The 27,182-nt window shown below is 39.2% G+C and overlaps 1 protein-coding gene across 2 annotated transcripts in view; it reads right to left on the bottom strand.

The window, feature by feature from the left end:
- Positions 1-15,882, bottom strand: part of SDK1 (sidekick cell adhesion molecule 1) — a 417,626-nt gene extending 401,744 nt beyond the window's left edge. For both annotated transcript variants that reach the window (XM_075104852.1, XM_075104851.1), the window contains exon 1: positions 15,231-15,882. In XM_075104852.1, coding sequence (XP_074960953.1) covers positions 15,231-15,702 — 472 coding nt within the window. In that variant the 5' untranslated portion in view covers positions 15,703-15,882. The remainder of the gene's footprint in view (positions 1-15,230) is intronic.
- Between the last annotated feature and the right edge of the window lie 11,300 nt (positions 15,883-27,182).

Raw genomic sequence — 27,182 nt, forward strand, 5'->3', positions numbered from 1 at the left:
CTTTTTTTCCCCCTGTAACTTACAGTTAGTGAGATACGTATTTTATTCTCCACCCAGATTGACAGTATCAGGAATTTATAGATAAGAACTCAAGAAAGATCCTTCGTCTTCCAGTGTGGAAAAAGCCATTTATGCAGTATGTCTGTCATCTCCCACAGAGGACATCATTTCTGCTAATAAAAGTCCCTGCACTAGCTACAAAAGAAAAAAAACCAAACACCCAACAACAGAAAAACTGCAACCAAAGGCAGGTGAAAAAAGGAGCAGGGGTAAGGGAGAGCTCTGGGAATGTGGGATGCTGGTTTTTCCAGGAAGGAGTTTCTACAGAAAGGAGAAAGACATGTAAGGAAATAAGGTATCTTGAATTCTATCAGTGATTTTTAAAATAATGGCAGTTAGAGGAAATTCTTTTGCTTAACTTGCTCTTTTTTTTTTTTTTTGGACCGTGAAACACCTAAAATCAGGATAAATCTAAATATTTGAGTTACTGAGAACACATATCTTTCCTTTGGGTCTAGTGAAAGGAAAGGACAGAGTTTAGAATACTGCCTTCTTATGATCGGGGACCTACACATCTGGAATAGCCAAGTACAGTAAAATGCAACTCACAATTCAGTATTGCTCTTTCTGTTTAGAAAACCTTCATAAGCAACTACATTTAAGACTTAATACTTGGAAAAAATACCTAATTAAACAGCTTACACATGCTCCAGTAGCAGACTGAGGATTATGGCTGTCTTCTACTAACTTGTTGAGCCATCAGATTGCTCTGCACACCTTGCTAAGCAACATCAGTCAAAATATACTAAACACATGTCCTAAACACTAAACACACATGAAGATACAGTCTCATGTCTTGCCTTTTCCTGCTTCAAACAAAATTTCTGTTTACAAAACCTTGCATGGTTTTGATCTTCTCAACAACCTGATTCTGTTTATTTTCTTAAGCCTCTTATATAAAGCCAAAATATAACATTAAAAAAAAACCCAACAAACATACCCCGCACCCCAAAACCAAAAACAAAACATGGTACTCTGAGGCTTTATTATGAGCTGCTGTGAAAACTATATATCCCAAAAGACAAGTATTTGCATCATAAAATCCTTACATTTACATTTTACCCGGAAAGGGTATTACTTGCATTATCAAACTGAGTGAGAGGGTAGACTCATTTTTCAGCTCCTGAACCCTGCTGAAGCACATCCTTTCTTACACACAAACCCCCTAAATTTACTTATGCACAAAAAAATTAGATCAGAGTGACAGTAAGATGTGAGCAATTTACACACTGCTTTAAAGAACTTCATTGGAATTAATTTGTATAACTTCAGTAATACTTAGTAGAAAGCCCTACCGTATGCATTAATTCCTCTGCCAAAAAAGTTTTAAAACTGTCCCAACACAACTGAAGCTTTTAAATGCCTAAAGAAAAAATAGTAAGAATTTTATAATAGCAATACAAATGTTTAAAGTTTATAGCCCTTCAAAATATTTTAAAGTAAAAAATCACCATGTCAGAGAATGTTTCTAACATGTAAGCTTTAATGAATATAGGCTAAAATTAAAATCACCTACTTTTATACATCAGGTTATTATATTAGTAAAATTACATTAGTTGTCATGTTCAATCAAGCCATACAAATCTTAGCCTTCTTTTTTTATGATATTAGTTTAGATGGCCATTAGTGTCCTCTTATCAAAATGATTCACTGCAATTACTGTAATAAATTTTGCAAGTTCTAAAATACGGGAGATGTGTACTACATAAGGAAAAAAAAGACGTTTTTGTGCTACATGAATATATAATAATGCACTTGCTATTTTTCCCCACAAATTTAAAAGCACACTTAATGAACAACCAATGGAGATGACAGACCATCCCTTACCAATGACTCAAAGAGCCAAGGTTTCAAAGAACTTGAAACCTGTTGCCTTTAGCTGTTTCTTCAAAGATGGTACGTCTGAAAGTTCCGAACTCTTTGTTTCTGCCAGAACTGCACACACAGTGATATGAAAAGGCACAGCTAAGTAATTGAATAACCACGTGTTCTGACTCTAACATTATTACATTTCATGATGCAGATTTATGAGATTTGAGATCTCCATTCAAGATCATGCCATTTCATAGTTTCACTCAGTCAATATACAAGGTACAAAATGAAACTACATTTAGATGCAGTCATAATACAAATTACGCTTTAAAAATCTGAAATTCAGCAATATATGTATTTAAAATCACAAAAATTAATTTTATGACGCCCTTCCAGTAACTTACAGCATCACACATAACACAAGATACAGCCATTAATGACTCTATCTGAAACAAAAAAGAAATAGTCCATCCTGTTGTATGTCATTTGGCTTAAGAACAGCATCTTCATGTTTATTAAGGTCACAACATTTTAGATAATTACTCAGTATCATTGTTTTCACGTAGTTTTAGACAACTAAGAAAGATTATAAAGGAATATTGTAACAGCAACAACTATGATCTAAATGTGAAGATAAAATTCTTAACATATATTAGAATTTTTCTCTAATATAAAGAAAATAAATAGCCAGAAAATTCAGGGGGGAAATTCTGAAAGGTCTATAGAATTCAATGTGTATTGACTGCACATACAGAATGAATTGTTTAAAACTCAAACACTGCACAAAGTTAAAAGTTTTGACTTAAATATCAGAAGCATTTTAAAATTACTTTGGATTAATTTATGTGAAATGGGAACAAATAAACCTCACAAAAGGAAGGACGTGGTGTCCAAAATGAGTGTTTCAAAAATTGAGATGTTGTTACATGGCCTTAGTTAAGGATGGGCACTATTCATTCTATTTTTGTAACCCGCCTCTGTGGTTTTTTTCTTTGCTTTATCTCCCCATTGCTTCTGCCAGCAGAGTTTAGAGGAGCAGGTGAAGGCAACTGAGTAGGGAAGGAGAAACTAAGGGTGGAAATTACTGCTAGGACAATATTTTCCTTCTTACGCTGCACCCTGAGGGTCACAGTTTTGAACACTATAAGCATGCAATTATTTAACTCCATGCCAAATGACACAAAACTTACTTTCAGATATGTTAAAATAATCTGTTAAAAAGGAATTACTAATAACAGGTCAGAGGCATTAAAATGCAATTTTGGAAAATATAATTAAGCAAAGCACTAATATGCCTAATAATAATATATTAATTTAAAACTTCTTTCTATGCAGATTTAATACTTTGGCTACAAAAACCAGAAAAGAAAAAGAACTTCTGAGCAGCATCACTTACAGGACTTTTCAGAGGGCATGAACACACTGAAGGCTTCAAAAATCCCCCATATATCAATCACTGTGAACAGTTCTGCATACATACAGTACATTCTATTTGTCAGCTTACGACATGAGCTCTGAATAGCTATGTCCTGATGCAGTGTCTGACAAGCATGCGTACACAGAGTTTGTTCAGCATGTAGCCACTTTTCCAGAATTTCAAGGCAGCTGAGGCTGTTGCATGTCCGGAAAAGTGACTGAGAGCTGCAAATATGTATGAAGTTGACATTTGCCCTTCACATGGAATATAAGAGTATGAGAAATCCATATCTGGCAACTCCAGTATTGGTTTTGGGAGCTTCTTCAGTCAAGGCAGTCAGGTCCTTAGAACAGCACTATATTTGGTATTCTAATAAAACAAACAACAGCAAACATTTTATTTCTTTCCCAAGTTAGATAATATCTACTGTCTCTGTCACATGTTAATAGTTCCAACAGAACTCTTCTGGTGAACATACAGGTACGGATGTCAATTAAATTCAGCTCAAGTGTGAGTGACAACTAGATGTACTGCACGTGCCCAACACCAACACTCAGTAATTGGTGAGAAAAAACATGCAATATGCCATAATTTACCAAAGCACCAATGCCTCATCGCTTCATGCTGCAACGAATTTCAAGTATGAGTAGTTATGCCATTAATTCCAATAAAGTAACAGCTGACACTTACTCCACTAGAGTGAACATTTGCACAAAAGCTGGCTTATCAGTAGTTACAGTGTCCAGCAGCTCTACAGAAATCTATATAGAAAGATACAGAATATATATAGAAAGATATTTAGAACTGTAAGAATTCTTGTAGGAATTGTTCTTATCTGTAAGGACATTTGTTCACATCTAAGTGTGGAAATCCAAAAATACTCAGCATTTTATTCTTTATATATAACATGAAAACTTTGACCTCGTTTGTATTAAATCATCTAGACAAATATTAAATAATATCACTGATCATTTGTTAACCTAATAACTATTTTTGACCACACTGCACAAGCACAAACTGATAGTTACTCTTCTTTTGGTTGCCAAGTCAGCAGAGTGATAAAGAGGAGCTAAGCTTGTCCTAAGCACCCAGCTGCACTAGCTCATGATGATTGAAAACTTGTGGGGATGTAACTTTAGCTGAGATCAGAATACACCCTGGCCAAGAGGTTCTTCCCAAGCTGAAGAGTTTACACTGGCACTGATGTCACTGAGCCACAGAATAAAGTTAGAAGATGAAAACTACTGTCTCCTAATTTACCTGCTACCAATTCATACTAATAATTCACTTCCCTTTATTACTGTACTTGCCAATGGGCAAAGTTTTTCTGTTTTGCCATTTGTAAGTACAGAAAAATAACTCCGACTTACTGATATTTGATTTAATCCTGGATTTATTAACTATCACAGTGAAACTAACAATTTAAAGGGCAGCAAAAACACAATCCTACTTAGTGAGAGCAGAACCTTGACCAAAGAACATCCTTCCTTCATTGAACCCATTTGGACTCAGCCATTTAGGGGAAGCCACACTGTTTCTGAGGTAATTTTAAAAGCTCTATCTGCCTACAGCTTTCCCTGCTGACTATTTTTAGTTTCATTTGCCTGTGTTTTAGTTGTGCTTTTGTCCCTCCTCACTGCCAACTTATAGAGGTAATTGCCTATAGAAAGGGAATATTAAAACAGATGTATTCAGCATAATGTCATATGTACAAGATAAATTGAAAAAAAAAAGTTTTATATCTCTATTCAGTCAAAGCGCGTTTAGGGTGAAAGTGATACCACGGTGCCTGGCAAAAGCTATTTTGCAGGCATCAAGCTCCTATTCTGCATTGTTATAGATGAAAAGTATCCATCCCTGCCCATGAGATCAGGATGGTCTAATTGCAGAGCCATCTTATATTTTCTCACTGGCTGCTCTACTAATTAATTTTTTTAATAATGGAGCTCAACAATTTGAACATGTCAGAAATTTAAGTTTTAGATCTTACCTTGCCTTCTGTAACAGAATTAAAAATATGTGCACTCTTCAAATTTTAACAGGCACACCAGTTAACATTGCAGATTTTTATTGACACAAGTATGCCATAAATATGCCTGTTCAAGTTTTGGGTAGCAGGAGACATAGCTATATCCAGTACACAAAAGCTGAAAGTTATACTCATGGGAAACCTGAATGGGATTGACATGGCATCATTTTAATTATGATACATTTACATAGCAAATGTAACATTGAATTACCAGCACTTAAAACTTTTGAGTTTGACATGACTCTCATTAACTCAGAATACTCAACTGTAGATTCAGGAAAATATGCATAAATATTTGACCTATTAAATGCGAATAATAAATCATATATAATGAAAATAATTAAATCTGAGGAAGATTACTATCAACGCTGGTATAGAAGAACTTACATATTAGGTGCTACATAAATGACTTCAAGGTAAGTTTTCAAAACGTACAGGTATGAGATCTGCCTTGCTCTGTTATTCATCACTATTTCAAACTTGTGGATAAATGGAAGATTTATTCTCAGTGTCAACTGAAATTTTTCTGCTGGTGACTTTGTTAAACAAAAGCATCACCAGCCTATTTTGTTAACTGAATTAAGGTAGAATCAATTAACCTGTTCTCCCATTTCCAGGAACAAAAATGCTTTAAAGTGAAATTTTAGCCCTGCTATGTGGGTAATGAACACTAGCATGATGAGGCTCTGTGAATAGGAAACACCTTCTCTCAGTCTATAAATTTCAAGAAGTCACTATATAAGATATATATTCTTTTCAAGAGGAAAAAAACCCACAGACCTCTCAGTAGTTCTTAAAAGTTAAGAATTTTGCATACTAGTTCCAAGACAGAAAATAGCACAGAACTTTAAAAATATGTTTACGATAACACGAAAGAAAAATATTTTTTTAAAAAAATACATTATTTTAAAAGTGATGGTTGCACATGCTGATGCAGGAAATTAATTTAGCAATAATCCACATATTTTTCTCCATTTAAGACATGTCCAATATTGCTCATGATAAAGAAGTAACTAGTTATGTTTGTAAAATAAAAATTCTAAAGGGAAATGGGAAATTGGTTAATAGCATTTACCTCAAAATGTGGAGTTTGAAGTGGCATGTGTTAAAATGGTTTTAGAAAGTAACTTCAGTTACTCCCTCTTCAAAAACAAATCTAACTTCTTCATGGCAATAAAAACAGCAAAAGGTGAAACACAGGAGTTAGTTACTATTCTTGATCTCTGGCCTCTTAGTCTTATCTAATATTTTTTAAAAACAATGCCTGGGATAATCCACCATGAAACAATCTTTCTCATTATCTGTTGTGAACGAGGTCTTCCAGCACAATAAAAGCCCTGCTTCAGATAATACAAGACTCCTAGAAAAGCTATTCGGTGTCCAGTTGGAGGATAACTAAGGAATATGTTCTACATTTCACATGTAGAATCAGACGTTTTAAACTATCACCTCAGTCTTTTACTAGCATTAGGCTTTATTTGCGTTACAATAGCATGTAGGAGCAATAATCAGAGACCAAAAGCGTATTGTGGTAGAGGCTCTATCAACCTGGGACAAAAAGATAAAGCGAACAGAGGACAACAGTGAGACACACAGATGGGCACACGTGTGAACAATGAGACAGTCTTCTTCATGGGACAGCAGTATTTCCAGTGCATGATCAGCTGAGCTACTGTAAAAGCTTTTTTTTTTTTTTTGCATCATAGAAAAAAAAACACACCACCTGCTTGAAGACTTTAAAGGACACATTTGTTTATGGACAAAGAGTTTCTCCTAAGCAAGGGGGGCAGCTGGGAAGAAAGCATAAGAGTGCTATTTTGCAAATGCTATGTTAGCGTGATAGGTTAGAGTCAGCCTTTATTCAAACTCTTGATACTGAAGGAAATAAAACAGTCCTGAACAATCTGCAAGAAAAGTTAGTTGTACCTCTACATGCACAGATTAAAGAGGACTTAAAATTACACTAATCAGTACACACATTTAGAAATTCTGACAGAGAATTCCCCTTACCTCCTCCCACCCATTTCAATACTATGGCAGTGTGTCACTTGCCATGTGTTCCATGTTATGATAAATATATTCTGTTAATTGCCAGTATGGCACCATGTATTTCTTTTCCAACCACCACATACCATTTAGTTCTTTCAGAAGTATTTAGCCATGAACGTCCTTTGCACTTCCTGAAAGATAAGAAATAAGAAACAAGGGACATTCCCCTGTGCACCAGGAAGATAGAAATTACTGTTGTACTGAGTCTGTATGCAACACAGCATTAGGTGAGCAAACAGTACCAGCATAGCGAAATGCATTTTTTCTGAATGTCTCAACATTTGAAATATTTGCATTACAGTTCCATTATTTTCTTAGCACCTTCCCTTAAAAGGTAGCAATGCTACTGAGTAGATTTCCTAATTTCCTGAGTAGATTTCAATGCTAAAAACACTTATCAAAGCCACAATGTTCTCAGCTCATAAATATACAAAGTTAGACAAATATGAATCTGAGGATGGAAGCAGTATCTACCAGATCTTCTGATTCTTCATGTAATGATGAGTTAAAAACTCTTCAATTTCAGCTTGGAATCAATGTGGGCCATTTTGGTAACACATACTGGAGCTATGTATCATTATTCTCTACTTTCTGGTCCAAGAGGGCTATACCCAACAAATTATTTTTAGGTAACTTGTTAGACCTAGAGGTTTATTAGAAAAATAAATGGCTTATGGCTTGAAAGACCATAAAGTGCTTTAAAGAGACCTGAGGACCAATGATTTATCTACCAGAATCAACTGTCTCTTCAGGCTGCTGCAGTAGAGCATGGAAATGTGAAAAACTGGATTACGGATTCAAGTTATCTGCTTAAAAGCTGCAAATGCTTTGTCATTTATCAAGAATGACACTTCAGAAGTTATCTGGATGGTGTGACATAAGACTCTACAATCCATTTCCACATTTTGCATAAAGTGGTGGTAAACACTTCCTTTTATCAGAATTGCTGAAGCTCGTACCACCATTTTTACCTGCTGAATCTGTATATTAGATACCAATATTAAAAAGTAATACCTGTGGAATTTGGAACTTAAGTTACAAGGTTTCTTTTTTTTTTTCTTTTTTTTTTTTTTAAGAAAAAAGTATTATTCCCATTATAGGTCTCAAGAACTGAGATAGAGGGGATTAAGGGGAATATTCATATCACCTAACTTTAGCACTTACATTACAAGCTTAGGCTAGGAAGACTTTCTTTAGGAAAACTCCATCTAACAGAGGGAGAAACTCACTGAAAGTGTCTTTCAGAGAAGAAATCCAAAGCTAACTTTTCTAAACCACCCCTTTAAAGGCAGTAACTATTCTATTTTCTACCCAGGAACTGTGGCTCCCACATGTTTGTAAGAAGTTAGGCAGTGTACATTCCCTTGTGTTTTGTCTGAGTCTGAAAACTCTCTAACAATTTAAATGGATCTTAGTGATGGCTGCCAGGGTCATGCCTCCTGGCCATGCATTCCCATCACCTCTTTCGCATTGTCCCTGATGCTTGTGTGACCCCAGCTTGAGCTAGTAGAGGCAGCTAAAGAGCTGAAAACTAACTTTAAAAACACTTCCCTTAAAAAGCCTAGATCTACATTTCTAATATTAGTTGAGGGTGCCAGCTGTATTACACCTCAAGGACATTTCACAGATAAAACATATGATTAGCAATGTGCTAGTGTATATTCTAGTAATAGATTTATTATTTTTCGTAGCAAGGGCAGAACAAAAAATAGCTCTTAGTAAACCAAAAATACTAATGCTCAAGATACAGTATACAAATACCATGTATGTCTAGAAGCCAAGAATTTGTATAATTAATAGATCTCACAAAAACAGTCATATATGTTTAAAAGCAATTAAATTAGTTTGCACATTAAAATGAAAGGTTCTTCCCTTCTCAGCCGTGTAACCCCTTGAACTCAGACCTGCAAGTGCTACATGAACTAGTTCCTAGAGAACCTACTGGAAATTCCAGGGCTGTGACATTTCAAAGACCATGTCCATAAAGGAACTGGAAAGTTTTACTTAGGTGGAAAGAAATTTAACCGCATCTATTTAACACCTATTTATAACCAATAGACTGAGAAAACAATACACTTCCCGTAAGAAAGTCTGCCAACTACTATGCATCTCCAATTTAATAAATTTAACTAGGCTACATGTGAGGCCAGTTATCAGAAGGAATCCTATGGGATGAAAATTATGAAATTGTCTGTAACAAGATCAGCATCAGCACTGGCAGAAATAACTCCAGAAATCCCAACTTCTTCAGGAACAGACCTTTCATGGAGTTATATTTTTGTTCTGCATGAGCTATATGGGTGGTGAAGGGTCATCTTTGAGGCACATGGAGAGAAGAGTCTTTATTCACTAGAAAATACTCACTCCATAGTCAGAAATAGAAACCAAGTCTCACCAATCACCTGCTTTCCAGCTGTAATAACTGTAAGTAGTCTAATCCAACGTCATGCTATAGCTGCTAACAGTTCTTCCTTTAGTCCACACAAAAGTCTTCTTGTGTGGAATTTAAAAGATTTTAAGTAAATGGAAGACGGGGCCAAGTACTGACAAGAAAAAATATTGAAAAACTGATCAGTGAACAGTATTCAGTCTCAGTTCTAAGGTAGACAAAAAAATAATACCTATCAGTTCAAACTTAATCATAATGCACACGCATAAAGAATTCAGATTAAAGATGCACAAGCTACCGCAGTTCTGGCATTTTCTAATCTCTGCACGAATCTTATAAAAATTATTCTACTTTATATGTTATAACTTCAAGAAAGCACAATTTTGAACAAAACAACAAATCATCAATTTGTTTGTTAAAAACTATTTAAATACATATTATGTATATATATGCAGAGGGAAGAAAGGTCTGTTTCTGCAATGAACTTGAACAAGATTTTGCTCCATGAGGAACCTAACTGCCTCTAGTCTGCCCACAGACTCATTACAGCAAAAAGGTCCAAGTGAACCAAATAACGAGTCCATTCAGAAGGTGACATTCAGGTAAAGCTATATAAAGAGTTGCTAAGTGCATTAAAATGTGAATCAAGAGTGCGTTCAAGACTTGTACATATGTGCTAGTAAGAACAATAAAAAAAAACAACAAAAATCCTCCGAGACATACAAAAGCCCAAGCCCTTCACTTAACAGCTTCCTAATAATTCACTTTAAGATTGTTTATTAAAATTTCTATGGTTTATTTAATCAGTAAGACAACCTTTAAAATATTAGCCAATATTTGTCTTTATTATTCAAAATATATGACTATACACAGAGGTGACAGAACCTTCCAGAACAACCTTTCAAGGACTGTGAGCCACAGATGCAGGTTCCCTTTCATTCTTAAGTGACGTGACAGTCACGCAGCATAGCTCTGAGACTGAACTGCCACAACCTCTCTCTCGCCGTACCTAGGTTGCTCCTGGTCAAAGCATCTTCTGGTAATGCATGAAAACAACATTGATAAACACCTCTTACATATGGTCTTCCCTCACCTCTACTAGTACTGTTACACTGCACTCCCAAGAAACTATCTGAAACACTGTACTTAAAATGTTACTGGCTATGTATACATATCTCTTTGAACCTGCTTTGAGAAGTCTTGAGAATAAGTGATTTTTTAGCTGAAGGTAAGCATATAAACCAAACACAGATTTACCAGCGCAGTTACAAGTTGCGTATGGCCACAGAAAAAGCCCACGCTCCCCACCCCATTTCTATTTAGACCAGGCTTGTATCTGCTCCTCCAAATGAATTTTTTAATTATTATAATTATATACACAAAGAATTCACCTGTTTAAAAAACTAGCACATCTTTAAAATGTTTATCTAAAGAGAGGGAACACAAGAGGTAAATCCAATACAGATTAATGAGTTTCTAATAAAAAGTAACAGAATCTTTTGGAATTAGAAATGCATCATTCTCCACTTAATTCAGAACTCTTTTCACTCGCCAGTAAGTGTTGCCCTCACATTTAACTGTCCCTCTGTTCTTCCAACAACTAAATGCTCTGTGCAAGTTGCTTATCGTCTCTGCTTTTAACAGAGTTTGAAATTTGCTTGAAAACGCTTCCCACACTTCGCATTTTTATAAGTTACACCAGGTCAAATACTTGAATTTAAAAAGTTGGGCCCCAGAAACTTTTTCTTCTATCTCCACGTCACAGCTTCTGTCAAAGCATAATAGATATCAGTATAACCTTAAACGCACATTCAGGTACATGTAGAACTCTGAATTACAGATTTGATCATGTAGCATAAAAAGATTTCACTTCTATTGCTGTAAAACTAAGAAAAATCAGACAAGCTGCTTTTTCTTAATATTTAAAGATACCCATCTCCTGCTGGAGAAGCTGAAAGCTTTGCGCTGCTTTTATCTATTTTAAAATCATTCTGAACAACAACCATCAATCCAAAGTAGTATATTTCCTAAGTATTCTTTCCCTCTTCAGCAAAAGTAAGACATTGAGAAGGTACTTAAATCCATTAAGATGCATGTAGAATAGCCTCTGGCAACTTCCAACCTATTTAAAAAAGCAGAATTTTTCTATTTCCATAGAGATATTCTAGTATTTTAGTAAACATTTTGTACCTCAGTAGGCATCGGTGTTTGTTAATCTCATATGTAACTAATAAATTCCAATCCTGCAACGAGCTCTATGTATTCACCAGGACTATATAGGCCCAGACATGCTAGACCACTGAGCTAGAGGTCACTGCAGGATAATGTTCCTCTAAGTACGGTAGTTAGTTACTGTGTCAAAACGATCCATTTCTACCATCATCTTGCAAATTCTAATTTGATAATTATAGTGATTATCAATTAGCATCTCATCACGATTTGATGACACACAATGACTTGAAGCTAACTAGCACCTACTACTCCAATGTAACAAGAATGCCATGAAGAGAGGCATCGTGGCAGAGAGGAGCAGGCAAAAAGCACTGAGTAAACAAAGAAACGTGCAACAGTTTTCAGACTCTTACAGGTTATTTTTCCTGACAGGCTTCCCATTCAGAGATGGGTCAACGTAGTGAGCCGGGTGAGACACACACATAGCCTGAGGTCGCCTCTGCAAAGCTGCATCCATTACAGAAGTGGCAGTACCTCTCCAGGCTGCCTTCATGGGACAGGCCACAACCTTTGCATCTGTACGCTTCTTCCACCCAGAAAATCACTGCAGTAATGAGAAGGTCTGCGCTAACAATGTTAAAGTTCGAAGCAAATGCTTTATTATTCAGTACAATAAACCACTGTATGTTTTGTAATAATTAAATTCACCTTGAAAAGGAAAAAGAAATCAAATAAATCGTTATATCTAATTATGTAACTCAACTACCGGAAGACAGAAAAGCTGAAGCGCTAAGTACAAAATGAATTTACAAGTGGTTTTATCTACGGGTCACCTCTAGATCTGCTTTTACATAGATGATCATTCAAGTCAAGAGAATATTCAACCAACCTGTTGCAGCTGAAAACCTTTTCTTCCATTGACCTTACAGTATAAGATGCTTAATCTCAAGGACTTCATCTAATCTGTTTCCTATGAAGTCAGAACCTGCATTTCAGATGCCTGAAATACTTCTTATTTCTTCAGTGCTGAAATAGTTATTATAGAAACATTAGCTGGTTATAGCATAGGATTATGGTTCATTCAAAATAGCCATGGCCCATACATTCAGAATGTTCTTTTTTTTTATCACATAAAAAGATTGGAGTCATGTAATTCTCTCATGCATATGATCACATCATTCCATTAAAAACTTTCTGTGGCTGTAGCAGAATTTCCATTTTCATGAAGGACTTTTATAAAAATTGTCATCTCTCTAAAGTAAATTTTTACATAAAAATGATGAATGTATTAGAATCCATTAGAATTCAGAATGCAGAAAGAACCCTAAGCTATAAATGAATACAAAATTTGTGAAAACCTAATAGAAGCACTCTGCATTAAGGCCTCCATGCCAGTTCATGTGTCAAAGAATTTTTAGAGGACCAACTGTAATTTGCATTTTCTGCATTATACAAAACTAAAAATGTATTTTGTTTCTGCATTATGTATTTGATTTATCATTCATCATTTAATGTCTTCTAAAATCCATACCTTTATCTGCACCAATACTTCCCAGAAATAATGCATCTTATTCTCTTTGCTTCCCCTCCCCCTCTTAAACACTGCTAGGTAAAACTAACTTGGTGTTAGGACTTTTCAGGGCAATTTGTGAACACTACAGAGCTCCCTGAGATGTATATTGCCAAAACTGATACTACTGCAAATGCTTAGTAATCTGAAATATGCTACGGGAAAAATTTTCCACACTATGTGCTAAACAAAATTTTCAACTCGCTTTTAATCCAATAAGATGGCTAGTTTACTACTAAACACAGAAAGCTGTTTTACATGGCATCTAGATTGATTCCTGAATCACCAGCACTAAAAACCGCCTTACAGAAATTTGGGGGGGATTTTTAATGTAAACAGCAAGAATCATTAGCACTTGTCTTCCAAAAATGAAGCATCACGTTGCCATCTATCAAAAATAACTACAAAAGAAAAAAAAAAGTGACATCAATTTTAATTTGTGGAGAGAATTGTTCCAGGTATGCCTTGTTTCAGAATCACGATGCCCTGTTCAGGCTTGCAGGCCTCAGCATAAGTAGTTTGGGAATAGCAATGACAGCATAAAGAAAGCACTGAAGAAGGTTTATGAGGGTGGAGCCCATTATTAAACACTGGATTAAAACTTCTATATCCTGCGGCTCCAAACTTTCTGAGGATGCAGCAGTAAACACTAAGCGGACAAATTACAGCAGACTTGCCTTATAACGCTCTTCCTCAACACAAAAGCCCATCCAGTTATTAAAACTGAATGCACCGTTGTTCCCCGTGAAATACTTGAAAACAAAGAACTAAAAGACAAAGACCATTCCCCTTCATAGAGTATTAACTTCCGCTTCTAATAACTAACTCATCGTCCCACACGATACAGTTCTGCATTGTCCAACACATACCACTTTAGTCAGACAATGCACACAGCAATAAAACTCAACCCAGCAAAGAAAGTGAAAGCTGCGTTTGTTCAGCATGTTATTTGGCGCAGCCAACTGTAATGCTTCTGCCTGCCATTTATTGTTTACTCTGTCAAAGGATTATTAAGAATTAGGCTACATTTGGCAATTTTTTGAGCAGGGGAATTTACATGCAAAGTGACTGACACTTGATATTTCAAGTCTATTGGTCGACTCTGACCCTTCGTTTACAAGTGACTCATTTGACTGCGAGGATCTCTGATGTGGAAATGCTCAGATACGAATCAATTGCAGTTTTTGTCTCGGGTAAATGTTACTTGGCAATCCGAAAGAAATGAACAATGCTCGAACCGAGGTTCACGGAGAATAGTACTTATATGTTTAAAGAAACCCTTTTACATGCCTGATTTAGTTCTAGTCGGCGGATTTATGACTCCCCTTCTCCTAATAACTTATCTCAGTGCACAGTGTTTTTAAACGCACACGCACACGCAACCAGCAGTTAACTCTTTTGCTGCCTACAAGAACAGAAACGTACGGACGTATTTAAGTAAATAAGAAAAAGCAGGTTTGATCCCGATAAGGCTTTTGATTCTCTGTGGGAGGCTGGGATAGGGGAAGGGTGGGACGAGAAAGGGAGAGAAACACGTAGGTACAGTTTGCAAATCCCTGTTCCATAAAGAAACGATTGTGTGTAAGAAACGACCGTTCCTACATGAAACCAGCTCAGTGCGAATTCTACAGTTTACCTCCGGTAAAAGGGTTTCTCTGTACCCGAGCGAGATTCCCCTCCTCTCATAAGGCAGATGCAGCATTTCTATAAACAAAAATGTCTCTAGCCCTACCTTGTGCCAGTGCTTGCAACATGTGGAGCTGAAGCAACAGGAACGCCCACCATCCCCGGCAGAAGATGAAACAGAAGTTTAACTTTATCATCATTCCTCCTCGCCTGCCATTCCTTCGGGCGATTATTTCGCGATCCACCTTTCTCCCAACCGCTGTTGCCTCACCAGTCCCCATCCAACCCGACCGCCGGCCACCCCTGACGGCGCCCCGGCCACCGCCCGCTCCGCACCCCGAGGCCGGGCTCTCTTTGCTGGGCTGGGACCATCGCCCGCTGACTTCGCCCCGGAGTTCGGGGGGAACCGAAACCCCCACTTCACAGGAACGGCGGACTCGTTCATTTGTGCTCACTTTGCATGTAACCCGAAAGCAGCACTCCGTCTGCCTCCCGGTACGATAATCGCCACCCAAGTCCATGTTTTTTGGGGAGGTATTGATTGCACCAAAACAACCAGGCAGAAATGTGAAACACATGTTTCTCTGCACTGTCACATCCAATGCCTTCAACACAGAAGGAGTAAGTTTATGGGCGTCAGTATCTCAGTAAATCCGGATCCTTCAGCACATCACCAACAGACACAGAGAAAGACTGATCCATCTTAGCCACCAGCAGACAATCCAAAGAGCACCTTTCATACCACGATGATGGAAACCGTTCCCCCCGTGATTTTTATGAAGCCTGGCGAGTTTTCCAGCACGTGTCCCATTCTCCTGTAAAAACCTTGCGATGGAAGTGTTAAATTCTCGTAGGTGGGGGGGGGGGGGGGGGGGGGGGGAACGTCAAGGGAAAAAAAAAATCTAATTGAAAGTGTCTCGCTATTCCTTGCACCAAGGATTTATTTCAGACAATTTCAAGATTAGCCATGCAGACAGGGTAGTCTCCAGATATCCCCGCAAAGCTCTGCATAGTTTATATTAATCCGATTTTCCTTTGGATACAAATCTCTACCGTCAATAGAAGGGTTTGAAGGGTCCTCGAGCAGGTAAATCGAGCAGCTCCGGCAGTGATTCCGGCTCTCTGTGCAGTCAGGCAGCCCCAGGCCAGCGGCAGTGTCACTTGAACTCTCACGTTCAGCGGAGGTAGGGAAAACCTCAGTCGATCGTTATCTCCCTCCTCCTCCCAGACTGGTGCCGATCTCTTTCTTGCAGGGAGACCACGACAAAAATCACCTCTAACACGTAACGCGCTTTTCCTCTGGCCGGCTATGGACGCAGCGCCGAAACAAACCCGCAGCTGGAGAGTGTCCGGGGCGGGGGGAGGGAAAATCTCCCGAAACAAACAGCAACAAGGTGAAATCCTTCCAGCTTTTGCTTAGATGGACTCCTGTTTTCCTTGTTGATGCAGCCCAGGGATCCTGGTTCTTCCTCCGAGCGTCTCTCCCTTACAGAAGCTGTAAACACAAGAGGGAAAGCGCTATCACAACAGCAGCAGCGGCGGCAATAAAACCCTACAGAAAAAAAAAAAAAAAGGCGCTGGAGGTTTTACATTTAAACAATGCATCGGGTATTGTTTCAGTCCCGCCTTCCGTAAAGAGAAAAGTTTCGTGGGAGACTCCCTCCCCCGCATTAAAAAGAAAGAATACGAGTAGTTATAAAAGAAGTACACCCAGGATAAACGCAAGTTAAAAACAAAGCATCTAAGCGCGAAGTTGATCAAACAAAAATCTTGTCAGCTCTCCCTCCGCCCCCCGAAAGACAGCCTGAACTTTTCTCGCCTCCTTCAGCATAAGCGCGGTTTTAAGCCTCCGCTGGCAGCCGGCTCGCACCTCACCCGCCATCCCTCCCGGGCGCCGGCCGCGCCGCCTCCGCGCTCCCCTCTCACCTCCCTCAAACCCGGCAGACCCGCCCCCGCCCCGGCCGCCGCGCCGGCCGCCTCGGCTCTGCTCCCGCTCCCTGCGCGCCGCTCCCGCGCACACCCCCCGCCTCCCCACAGCCCGCCGCCCCCCCGCCTCGTCCCACCTTCCCCTGACCTACACCTCCACGGGGCTGTGCCGACGAGGGGACACATCCTCCACCGGGCTGAGAAGGGCTGTGCCAGCGAGGGGACACATCCTCCGCCGGGCTGAGGAGGGGGCACATCCTCTACAGGGCTGAGGAGGGGGCACATCCTCTACAGGGCTGAGGAGGGCTGTGCCGGCGTGGGGGCACATCCTCCGCCGGACTGAGGAGGGGGCACATCCTCCGCCGGACTGAGGAGGGGGCTGTGCCGGCGTGGGGGCACATCCTCCGCCGGACTGAGGAGGGGGCACATCCTCCGCCGGACTGAGGAGGGGGCTGTGCCGGCGTGGGGGCACATCCTCCGCCGGACTGAGGAGGGGGCACATCCTGCGCCGGACTGAGGAGGGGGCTGTGCCGGCGTGGGGGCACATGCTCCACGGGGCTGTGGAGGGGGCTGAGGAGGGGACTGCTGGATGGGGGGGTACGTGTGTGGAACTGCCAGGACTGGGCGGGGGGGGGTAGGGGTGTTCCACACAGGTTTGCCCGCCGGCTCTCCACAGGCGCCGGAGGAGTCGTGTCCCACCCGCACACGCTCCCCAGACGCCAGCGCGGGACCTTCCCGCACGCGCCCCGAACGCCCCGCTCCCCCACCCCACCGCTAGCACCGCCTCCGGCCAGGCCGCTGATTGGGCAGCAGGCGCGCGGCGCCGGGGAAGGGGGGGGTGGGGGGGGGGAAGGCGCAGGAGCCGCGCTCGCGGAAGGCGGGAGGGATGACGTCCCGCGTCCCCGCGCTGGTTAACGGCTGGGCGCGTGCTGAGCCTGAGGGGACGCGCCACCCTCCGGTCCCCGCGCGGGCTAACGGCCGTGCGCGTGCCCCCCGCCCTCCCTGAGGGGAGGCCGTCCCGCGGCCCCGCGCTAGGTAACGGCCGCGCGCGTGCGCGCGCGCCTGGCGGGACGTTCTCCTGCGTCCCCGCGCTCGCTGCGCCCCCTAGGCCTGCGCAGCGCCGCTGTCGCTGCTGCTGGTGGTGGTGCTGTTGCGGCTTTGGCGGCGGTGGCTGCTGCTGCCAGGGGGCACGCCAGGCACGCCCAGGAAGGCTGGGGTGCGGCTGCTTCAGCGCGTGCATTCCCAGCAGCTATTCTGTTTGTCAGCGAAGAAGGGAAATAGCAGGTATGTGATAAAGCTAGGGAGCCTGGAGGTGCAAATTAACATTCCCCCCCCCCCCCCGCTCTTTGCATCGTGTTTAATTCAGCCTGCGAGGTTGGCAGTACAGCAAAGTTACTGAGTTTGGTTTGGTTAAATTCAATGAGCTTAGAGAATGCTTCAGTTGAAGATTGGCAGCCAGCTTGTGCTCTTCCCTTCTTGACAAGCTGTCTCTTATGATAGAGTCATGCAGGCAAACATAGTAAATTATCACATCAAATGCAAGGTCATTTTTTTGTGTTATTAATGGCTGGCATTGTGGGTTTCTGGCTGAGGTCAGAAATTCAAGAAAGCACCTTTTTCTCATGCCTTTGTTATTTTATAGCTTAAAACAGGTAAAGCGTCTTCACTGTTTCCACACCACCCCAGTACAGGTCAACACCATTTACTAGTTCCATGGCAGTGTCTGCCTTGTGCATGTAACACGTGCTCCTCGGTTGCATCCTCTCCTATCCAAGCCATCAAATCCATGCACATTATGCATCTGTTTTACCTCTTGACTTTTCCTTTGCATCTCACGGGTAAATCTTGCCTGCCAGATTCTCACTTACACTGATGCCTCTGGTGTCCAACGGGTTATTGAGGTTTATGACACCCATTTTCTGCCCTTCCTTCTTCCCTGTGTGTGAAAGGTTGTTGCTGCTGTGCTCAAGAAGTTGCTGTACTTCAGTTCTTCTGTCACCTTTTCCTGGTAACTAAAAGATATGAGCTGTACTTCAACAGCCATCTCTTCCTTGTGGTGAATAGAGTGTAAACAGCCATTCTGTTGTATCTCTCACGTCACACTTTCCTTTTTTTGTGTGTAGACCACATGAATAATTATCTACAGATATCAGGACCCAGTGCTTATGATTTTTCTTTCAATATATCCGTTTTGATAACAATGCAAAGTGAGCCCAGATTGTTTTCAGCTGTGTTGAGAACTGACCTCAAGGAAGTAACAAACTGTAACTCCCATTGCACCATTAATAGTAGTTAGTTTACTGCAGCATGAAGAAACGTTTTTAGTTACCTATTAATTCTGGGTGGGACTGATTTACCTTAACTGGAAATGGAAAGTATTTAGTGTTTGGCAGTTGGTTTGGTTTTTTTTTAAGTACTGTTAACAAAGGAGCATAAGGTTGCTGATGGAAACTTCAGTTTAAGATTTCAAATTCAGTTTGACCTCTGAGAAAGTCCTTGGTGCTTCCTAATAAGTTCTAAGGGAGGCAATTTGTGGTGGTTATGTTATTGTCTAAACTCTGCTGAAAGAGTCATTGTCAAACTTAAGTTTTAAAATCACGATGCTACTGAAGAGAAACACTAATTTCTTGTTTCATTTTAGTGAAAGCTTCTTTCCTCTTGGAATTAATACATTTTCCTTGTAGCACTTTAAATATGTTCAACCTGCAAACATAAAAGTGGGAAGTTAACCTTTTGTCATTATTCAGGCCTTGCTTTTTAAAAATTACTACCATATTTAAATATCTTTTATAGTTGCCAACTCCACATTTTGGGTGAAATGTTTTCAGTTTGCTATTTCCTTATTTTTAATGATAACCATGTCCCTTTGATATGTCACTAGGGACCAGATTTGTGGGGGTTTTTTCTAGTTGCTTTGGTTGCAATAACTGTACTTAATCGTGCTCAGACCAGAGAGACTTTATCCGAAGTCTTGTTATCTAGATTAGAAAAAGCGTTTCACCATTTCACTACCTCTGTTCTGTACTGCTGCTTCACTCTCCTGCATGCATGTAACAAGTGAGGAACTAAACCATTAAACACGCAGCATGAAGACTAGTAGGAGAACGGCTCTCCCACCTGGAAAAGCATAAACAACAAATCTAATGGTCATAAAGACAGAAAAAAGGAAGGGATGGCTTTTCAGGAATTTTAAAAGTAAGTAAAAGAAAAGAGGAAGCAATATAGTTAGTTTCATTTAAAGGTGGAGAAAACAAGGTAAAAGGTTTTTCCCAATGACTGCTGTTTTCTGCAATGAGGTGTACATGTGGTAAAACTCTGCAGCCCTCAGAATACTTGTATAGTTACTTCAGAACGGTGGTACATTTTATTTACATAAGTGGTGAGACAATGAGACAGAAGAGAAAGGAATGGAAGGCTCCCTACTCAAGACGGGCTACTTAATGAAAGGCAGCTTTCTAGCCAAGAAAACAGAATTATGGAACTACTTCCAGAGGAAAATCTGCCAATGTTGTACAACCTTAATTCTTAGTTTCCTTTTATTTTCCTTTATATCTTCTAGGGTACAGCTTATTGACTTTTTCTAGCATTTGGAGTTTAGCTAAACACCTTTAGAGTGAGCATTGTAATGTACAGATAAATTTCTATGCTTTTTTTGAGAGGTGTAGCAGGTAGTTTTGATCTATTGTATCTCCTGATGCAGTCTCTGGTTCTTGCAGTCATTGGTGGTGTATAGATTACACCAAATGCAAAGTTTTTTCAGCCAGGTAATTGCTATGCTTTGCTTGCCTATTTTAGTCCTGTTAGCCAAGTAATTACCTTGCATTCATTCTTCTACCAAAAAAAAAAATCTCTGCTTAATTTTGTATTATGTGGTGTTTTCCACCAGTGCCCTTTCTTGGATAATGACTTACTCCACCTGAAAAATTTAACTGGCAAGGCAAAAACCCTTATCAAAAACTTTGAAAATTACACTGAGACACAGATGAACACTTAACAGGCAAAATTGTTATACACTATTGCAACCTAAAAGTTAATGTTCTAGTAGGATCTTAATAATAAGTAATGTAGAACAATTACAATTACTATTTCTAATTCCTTGGATAGAACGGATTCCTGTAGAAGGTATAGATCATGTGGGTACCCTGAAAACACTTGTTTGTTACACTTCCATTTTCCTTCACTCAAAAACTTCAAGTGCAAAACTCGGGACAAGCAATTGGCTTGACTACCACATGGCTGTCCCAGAAGATTTTTATATTGCCTTTCCTTTTCTCCCAAGAGGGACAGAGCTTTGGAAAACAATGAGTATGTGAGTAGAAAGTAACTTGCTTTCAAATGGGATTGTTTTTCAGCATAAATCAACCTGAATGCAGTAAACTATTGGGAGACGGCTAAAATCTTCCTTAACAAGGGTATATTCCCAAGGGTCACTAGCCAGCTGCTTTGCTTTTATGGTGTAAATACGCTTCTACATCAATAGTAAACGTTGGAAGAGAAGAAAAAAAATTCACATTACAAAGCTGGAAGTCTCAGGGGAGACATTAAACAATGACTTCACCACACTTCTGGAAGTATCTTCTACGGTGAACGCTGTTGCAGGAACAGGAATAACTCCCATTAAATTTTACTAGGCTTAAATAACTTAATATGGTGTCAGTTATAAAGCCCCAAAACAAACAGAATGACAGATTTTTGTTTTCTCCATGTGGTTTGAATTTACATAAAAGAAATTAGAATTAGATTTATATACCTCTTAGGTCTGATTTTAAATTCAGGAATGCTAGCAAATTCAGAGTTAAATTCCTTCGCTTGCTGCTCAATATGACTGTGCTTAGGAGTCTGGGAATAGACAAGGTGCAGTTCTAAGGCACAGTGGTAAAAGTTGAGGGCAGAGTGAATAGGTTGCAGTGTGTGTTTCATGACTTTTATGAGTCTAAGAGCTATCCTGAGAGAGCTGTGGCACAGCTGTGTTTATATTCAAAACCAGTTAAGCTGATATGGACAATGTCTGTACAGTCAGGAGAAGGGACTAGTGTAGTTCCTGAATTACCCGATCTTCTGTATTATCCCAATGTAACAATAGGCTTTCCTATTTAGCTATCAGAAGAAATTCACAATGACCTAGCCACGTTGCCCTGCTGTGTTTTATGGAGTAGGGAGTTAGCGAAGTAACATAAAGGATCAAGACATCAAGACAACAGGTTCTGCGTTTTTGAAATGCAGACGTTTGAAAACATTCTTAGAGCCTCCCAGAGAAAGACTACAGGGGCTGTAATGATTCTACGCCAGACAAGTTTGGCTAGAATGTAGAGAGAGACCTTATTTTAAGAAGTCCGTCTTCAAACACCAGCCAATCTGGCTCTCCAGCCATGGGTTGCAGGGATTGCCCTTTCATGATTGAGATGACGCCCCAGGCGTAAGTGACCTGAGCGCTTTGAGGAATGTCTGAAATTGCCCATAAATACTAGGGAGGACTTTGGACAAAGACTAAATCTTTCAGTTGTACCTAGCCTTTATACTTATGAGGGCCATCTTGGTAACTTCCTCAACCTTCTAGTTGATAAGGAAAAAAAAACAAATAAAGCAGAACCTGAAACCACAAGTACAAAGGAAATCTATTAACTTGCAACTGAACCTGTGGTAATATTACTGCTGAAATGCATTAATGCATCAACTTACACTGGATCACACTAGGTAGAAGACTTTCAGAGAATACCATCACACTATAATGAGTGTGCTCTTAGCTGCGTTTTTTAATTTTTTTTTTTATTCCCCTCCTTTTTTTTTCTTCCAGAACTGAACCAACACACGTTAAAAGGTACTGCTTTCTGCAGGGTGCGTTTCAGGTAGAACATAAAATGTTAAGCACTTTGAAATGAGACAAAATTTCATGGTGTTTTCCACTTCTAAAAGCGGTAACTCGGATATTAAAAAAAAAACCCAAAACAAAACACTGAAGTAATTGTATACTAGTCAAGAACCAGTGTGACTTCTGTTGGTTACAGTTTTCTTAATTTCCTGGTCGTCTTGGACTAGGATGCTATAGTATGACCGTGGTTTTGCCCAGAGAGGATGCTAGGTCAATGGTTAGTGAACTGATTATTGTCTCCCATATGCTTACAAACAAAGATCTTATGAAGACTTAAACAACAGTCTTGCAGTCCCTGAACAGTGTTGTAGAAGATTGTGTTTTTATCAAGTGCATGGGTTATTTTCAGATGCAGTATAAACATCTTGTCTGAAGTAAGCAAAGACATCTGTTGAACATTTTGTGATGGGATTACATTATTACTGCGAAGAACAGTGTTAAATGTATACATGGAGATCATGTTCCAAAAATAGCATATTCTTGAGATGCTGTAATCAATTGAGAAGTGCAAAGTAATAGATGTGATGAGTTAGTTCATTATTACAATCCTCCATTTTTCTGAATTGATTGACATGATCTAATGGAATAACCTTAAAAGAAAAATCCCATTTATTGCAATGTGATAAATAGATAACAAGAAGGAGGATGAGAACAATTAACACAAGGGCCTGAGCAATCACACTTTCTAAAGGGGATATAGCTGAACATCTCAGCCATATTGCTGCTGTCTTAGTCTACAATTTGCCCATCATGTAAAATAAATGGGTCATGAAATGAGAAAGTAAGCTTTAAAGAATACATAGAAGGTATTTACAGTGATTGCAGCATTGGCGACCATAGTTATAAATATTTTTTTTCTCCGTAGGATATACAAAGGTATTGATTACTAGTGTTTTAAGATTCAGATCCAGAGGAATCTGCCACTGTGGGGACTTCAGCAGAGAGTTTTCTGCCATACTGAGGCCGTTGCTTGTCTTTTAATGACATTTTGGCTCTATTAATCATTTGGGCCTGCACACTTGTCTATTCAAGAATTTTTCCAGATTTATTGATGACTGAAGTTGAGACATCAGGCTTAGATCCCAAAATTCCAGTTTGCAAAAATAGAAAATGGACCAGCTGTGTCAGTTCAGGGAGTTGAAGTAAGAAGATTAACATGAGTGAGCCAGTGTGCCAGCTGTTTTTTATGAGTACTGCTATTTTGGCATAAAATTAAAGTTGTCCCAAAACATTTTTCCCCAGTCATTTGGTGCAGAGGATCTTCACCAGCAAGTTCCTATCTATAACAGCTAAAATAATTTATGTGTCACCACTGTTCTCCTTGGCTGCATCCTTGTGTACATCAACTCACCCCTTCCCTTGACTGTCTATAATTTGACTGGCATCTTAATCAGTGCTTCATGGCTTTTCAAGACTGGTTCTTCTCAGTGCTGTGACTCTTCCTTTCCTTGAGCTGGTTTGTTGTTTTTTTTTTTAAAGATGATCAAAAGCAATTATATTATATCTTTGAATCTGTTCAAGATAGGACAAGAGTCCAGATTAACACTGAAGAGTTTTCTTTTCCACAGGTCTCTTATCATGATTCTACTAACAGAAATTAATTTTGTAGAAATCCAGGCTATGGTCACAGACAGTACATTTTACCATTCTGATAGCTTCTGCTCAAGGTTATTATGGCTGTTCTGTGCTCAGAGGGAAGAATGCATCCTAATTATAGAAATATTATCTTAATTTCCATAGCAATTAAATGTTCTTTTAAAAGGCTAATCTGAAATATTTTGTAAGTGATCCACTTGGGTGTCACCCTTGCACCATTTTTAGGAAAACTGAAAATGTATTTAAATGTGTACTAAGGTCTTTTTACTTGATTCAGATTCAAAATCTCGCTTTTCAGTAGTAAACAAAATATGAAATGCGTGTTCCTTGAAAAAAAACACCCACAGCAAAGGAATTCACAACAGTGGTAAATTTAAACAGCAGCAGAATATTATGATAGCTTTGACTGCAGTAGCTGAAGTAAAGGAGAAATATTGGAGTAAAACAGTCTTTAATAAAGAAATTTATGTTTTAAAGAAAGTATCAAAGCTTTGTAGGTATTTACATAGAAACCACTGATTTTTCTTAACTACTCTGTAATGCATCTATGCAGTAATTTGGAATGCTTATACTTAAAACAGATGCAGCATTAGTCTTCAGAGAGTACTCAGAACAGAGTGAGTGCAAGACAGATGGGTGCAGAAGAATCAGTAGTTCAGAGGACTACATCAGATGCATGCATTTCACATTGGTCAAGTTTGATGAAACCTAAGTTTCATGAATCAACACTTCTGATGTAAATAATTCTCAGTAATGGACAAAACCCACTATGCTTATATGGGGCGAATCTAAACACACTTTAAAAATAATTGTGAATCATGATATGATCTAACTCTTTGTTGGTTTATAGGTACATATGATTCTACTAATACAGGGTTTTGGGACAGCAAAAGATTGGAGATTTTTCTTTTAGTAATGAGTTTAGCAAGAGGTGGAAAACTTCATTAAATTTAATATGAGTGGCAATTGCAATACAATAATGCTACAGTTTTTTGGCTTTTTAAGTTAATGTATTGTAAAAAACCGCTGTAAATCTTCACATTAATATTTAAATCTGATCTCATTCCTGACTTTGTATGCATATCATCAGTTTATAAGTATTCCAAGATGACTATAATATGACCTTCCTTTGGGAGCAGCTTCACAGTGCTCTCATAGGTACATGAGGAAAATGTAAGTACAAATGACAAGGTGAGATGACATGCTATATAAAGCACTCTGTAATCAGGACAGGACTCCTGTTGCCTTAACAGTGAAATAAAGTAAGGCTCAGCCCAGTCTGGATTGCTACAAAGAAATAGAACTTAATTCTGATCTAATATGTTAGCTGAACTGATGCAGCTCTACAGATTTTGGTGGCGTTAGTTCTGGTTTATACTGGTAATGGGAAAAAAATGACATGCATTTCCATGGTTTTCCCCCAGAACTATGGTGGATTCCAGGTGAATCACTATGTAAGATCAGAATAAGGGCTACTTCGTTTTGTTGAGAATGTACATCATTGCTTTTCATGACAGTTTTCTAAAGGAGCTTTGAAAGTCCCTTTGCCGAGGACAAAAATTAAGCCGATAAGGGTGAAATGTCAATATTGAGTTGTAACTTGGGTTCATTCACTCACAACTGAACTAAATTATGACATTTATAAGCTTAAAAACCTGTAAAAGTGTAAATATTAAAAACTAGGGATAAACAAATTGAAGGAAGGTGGTGCATATGTTACCCCTTATGGACGCAACTCTGGTGTATTTTTCTTCTGTGTTTGGAAACAAATAGCGATGCATTTCTTCATTGATCAAAATTAATACTTTGTAAGAGTCACAAAGAAGAATGCAGCATACCTTAAAGTTTATAATGCTTTGATAATATAATAGAATGCCTGGGTCTACCAGGGATTCTTGAAAGAATTGCCTAAGAAGTTCTATGAAATATCAGTGTTCTTTTTAATGGATCTTGAACTGCCGTTGAAAGTTCCAGGAGCGTGGAAGGAAAACCCAATGTTGTGTAAATATTTTAAGGTTAAACATGATGCTACAAGTAATCCCAGACATGTTAATTGGAGATTGGTTCTCATGCACTGGCAGGTTGGTTAAGATGGAAGCAGTAGAAACAAAATTAACAATCAGTGCTGATTGATATGATTTTTATGGAAAACAGATATTGAAGCAGCATGCTGGTGCTTCTGATGGGATTGCAGGGCTGACTGATAATCTCCCATTGTTTGACTTAATGTACTTTGACTTCAGCACTGTCATTTGGCCGTAATGCCTTGCATGATTATGGTTAAAAAAAAAGGCGTGTTATTTGGTGTTCAAGTTTTTAGATGAGAATGATAAACTGGAACAAACTTCAGAAAATCATCATCTGGTTGAAAGGTATGTGGAAGAAGTGTGTGTGTGGGGAGAACTTTGTCAGATCTGTTTTTTGGGCTGATGTTATTCAGGATCCTTCTGGGAATATGCTATTCTGATAGATCTTTAAACTGTCAGGAAAAGCATGCTTTGGAGGGGAGAAGAAAAAAGAAAAAAAAGAGCCTACAGCTGAGAAGTGATGCTAAATTATTTGAGACTACAAATAAGAGTAGGGGTTGTCAACAGTGAATTTGCATGTGTATGGTGACACTTAGAAAAGCTCAACTGAGGCAACTGAAAGTGTGAAATTAGAGAACAT

The sequence above is a fragment of the Phalacrocorax aristotelis genome, chromosome 10 (genome assembly GCF_949628215.1).
Source record: "Phalacrocorax aristotelis chromosome 10, bGulAri2.1, whole genome shotgun sequence".
Taxonomy (NCBI): domain Eukaryota; kingdom Metazoa; phylum Chordata; class Aves; order Suliformes; family Phalacrocoracidae; genus Phalacrocorax; species Phalacrocorax aristotelis.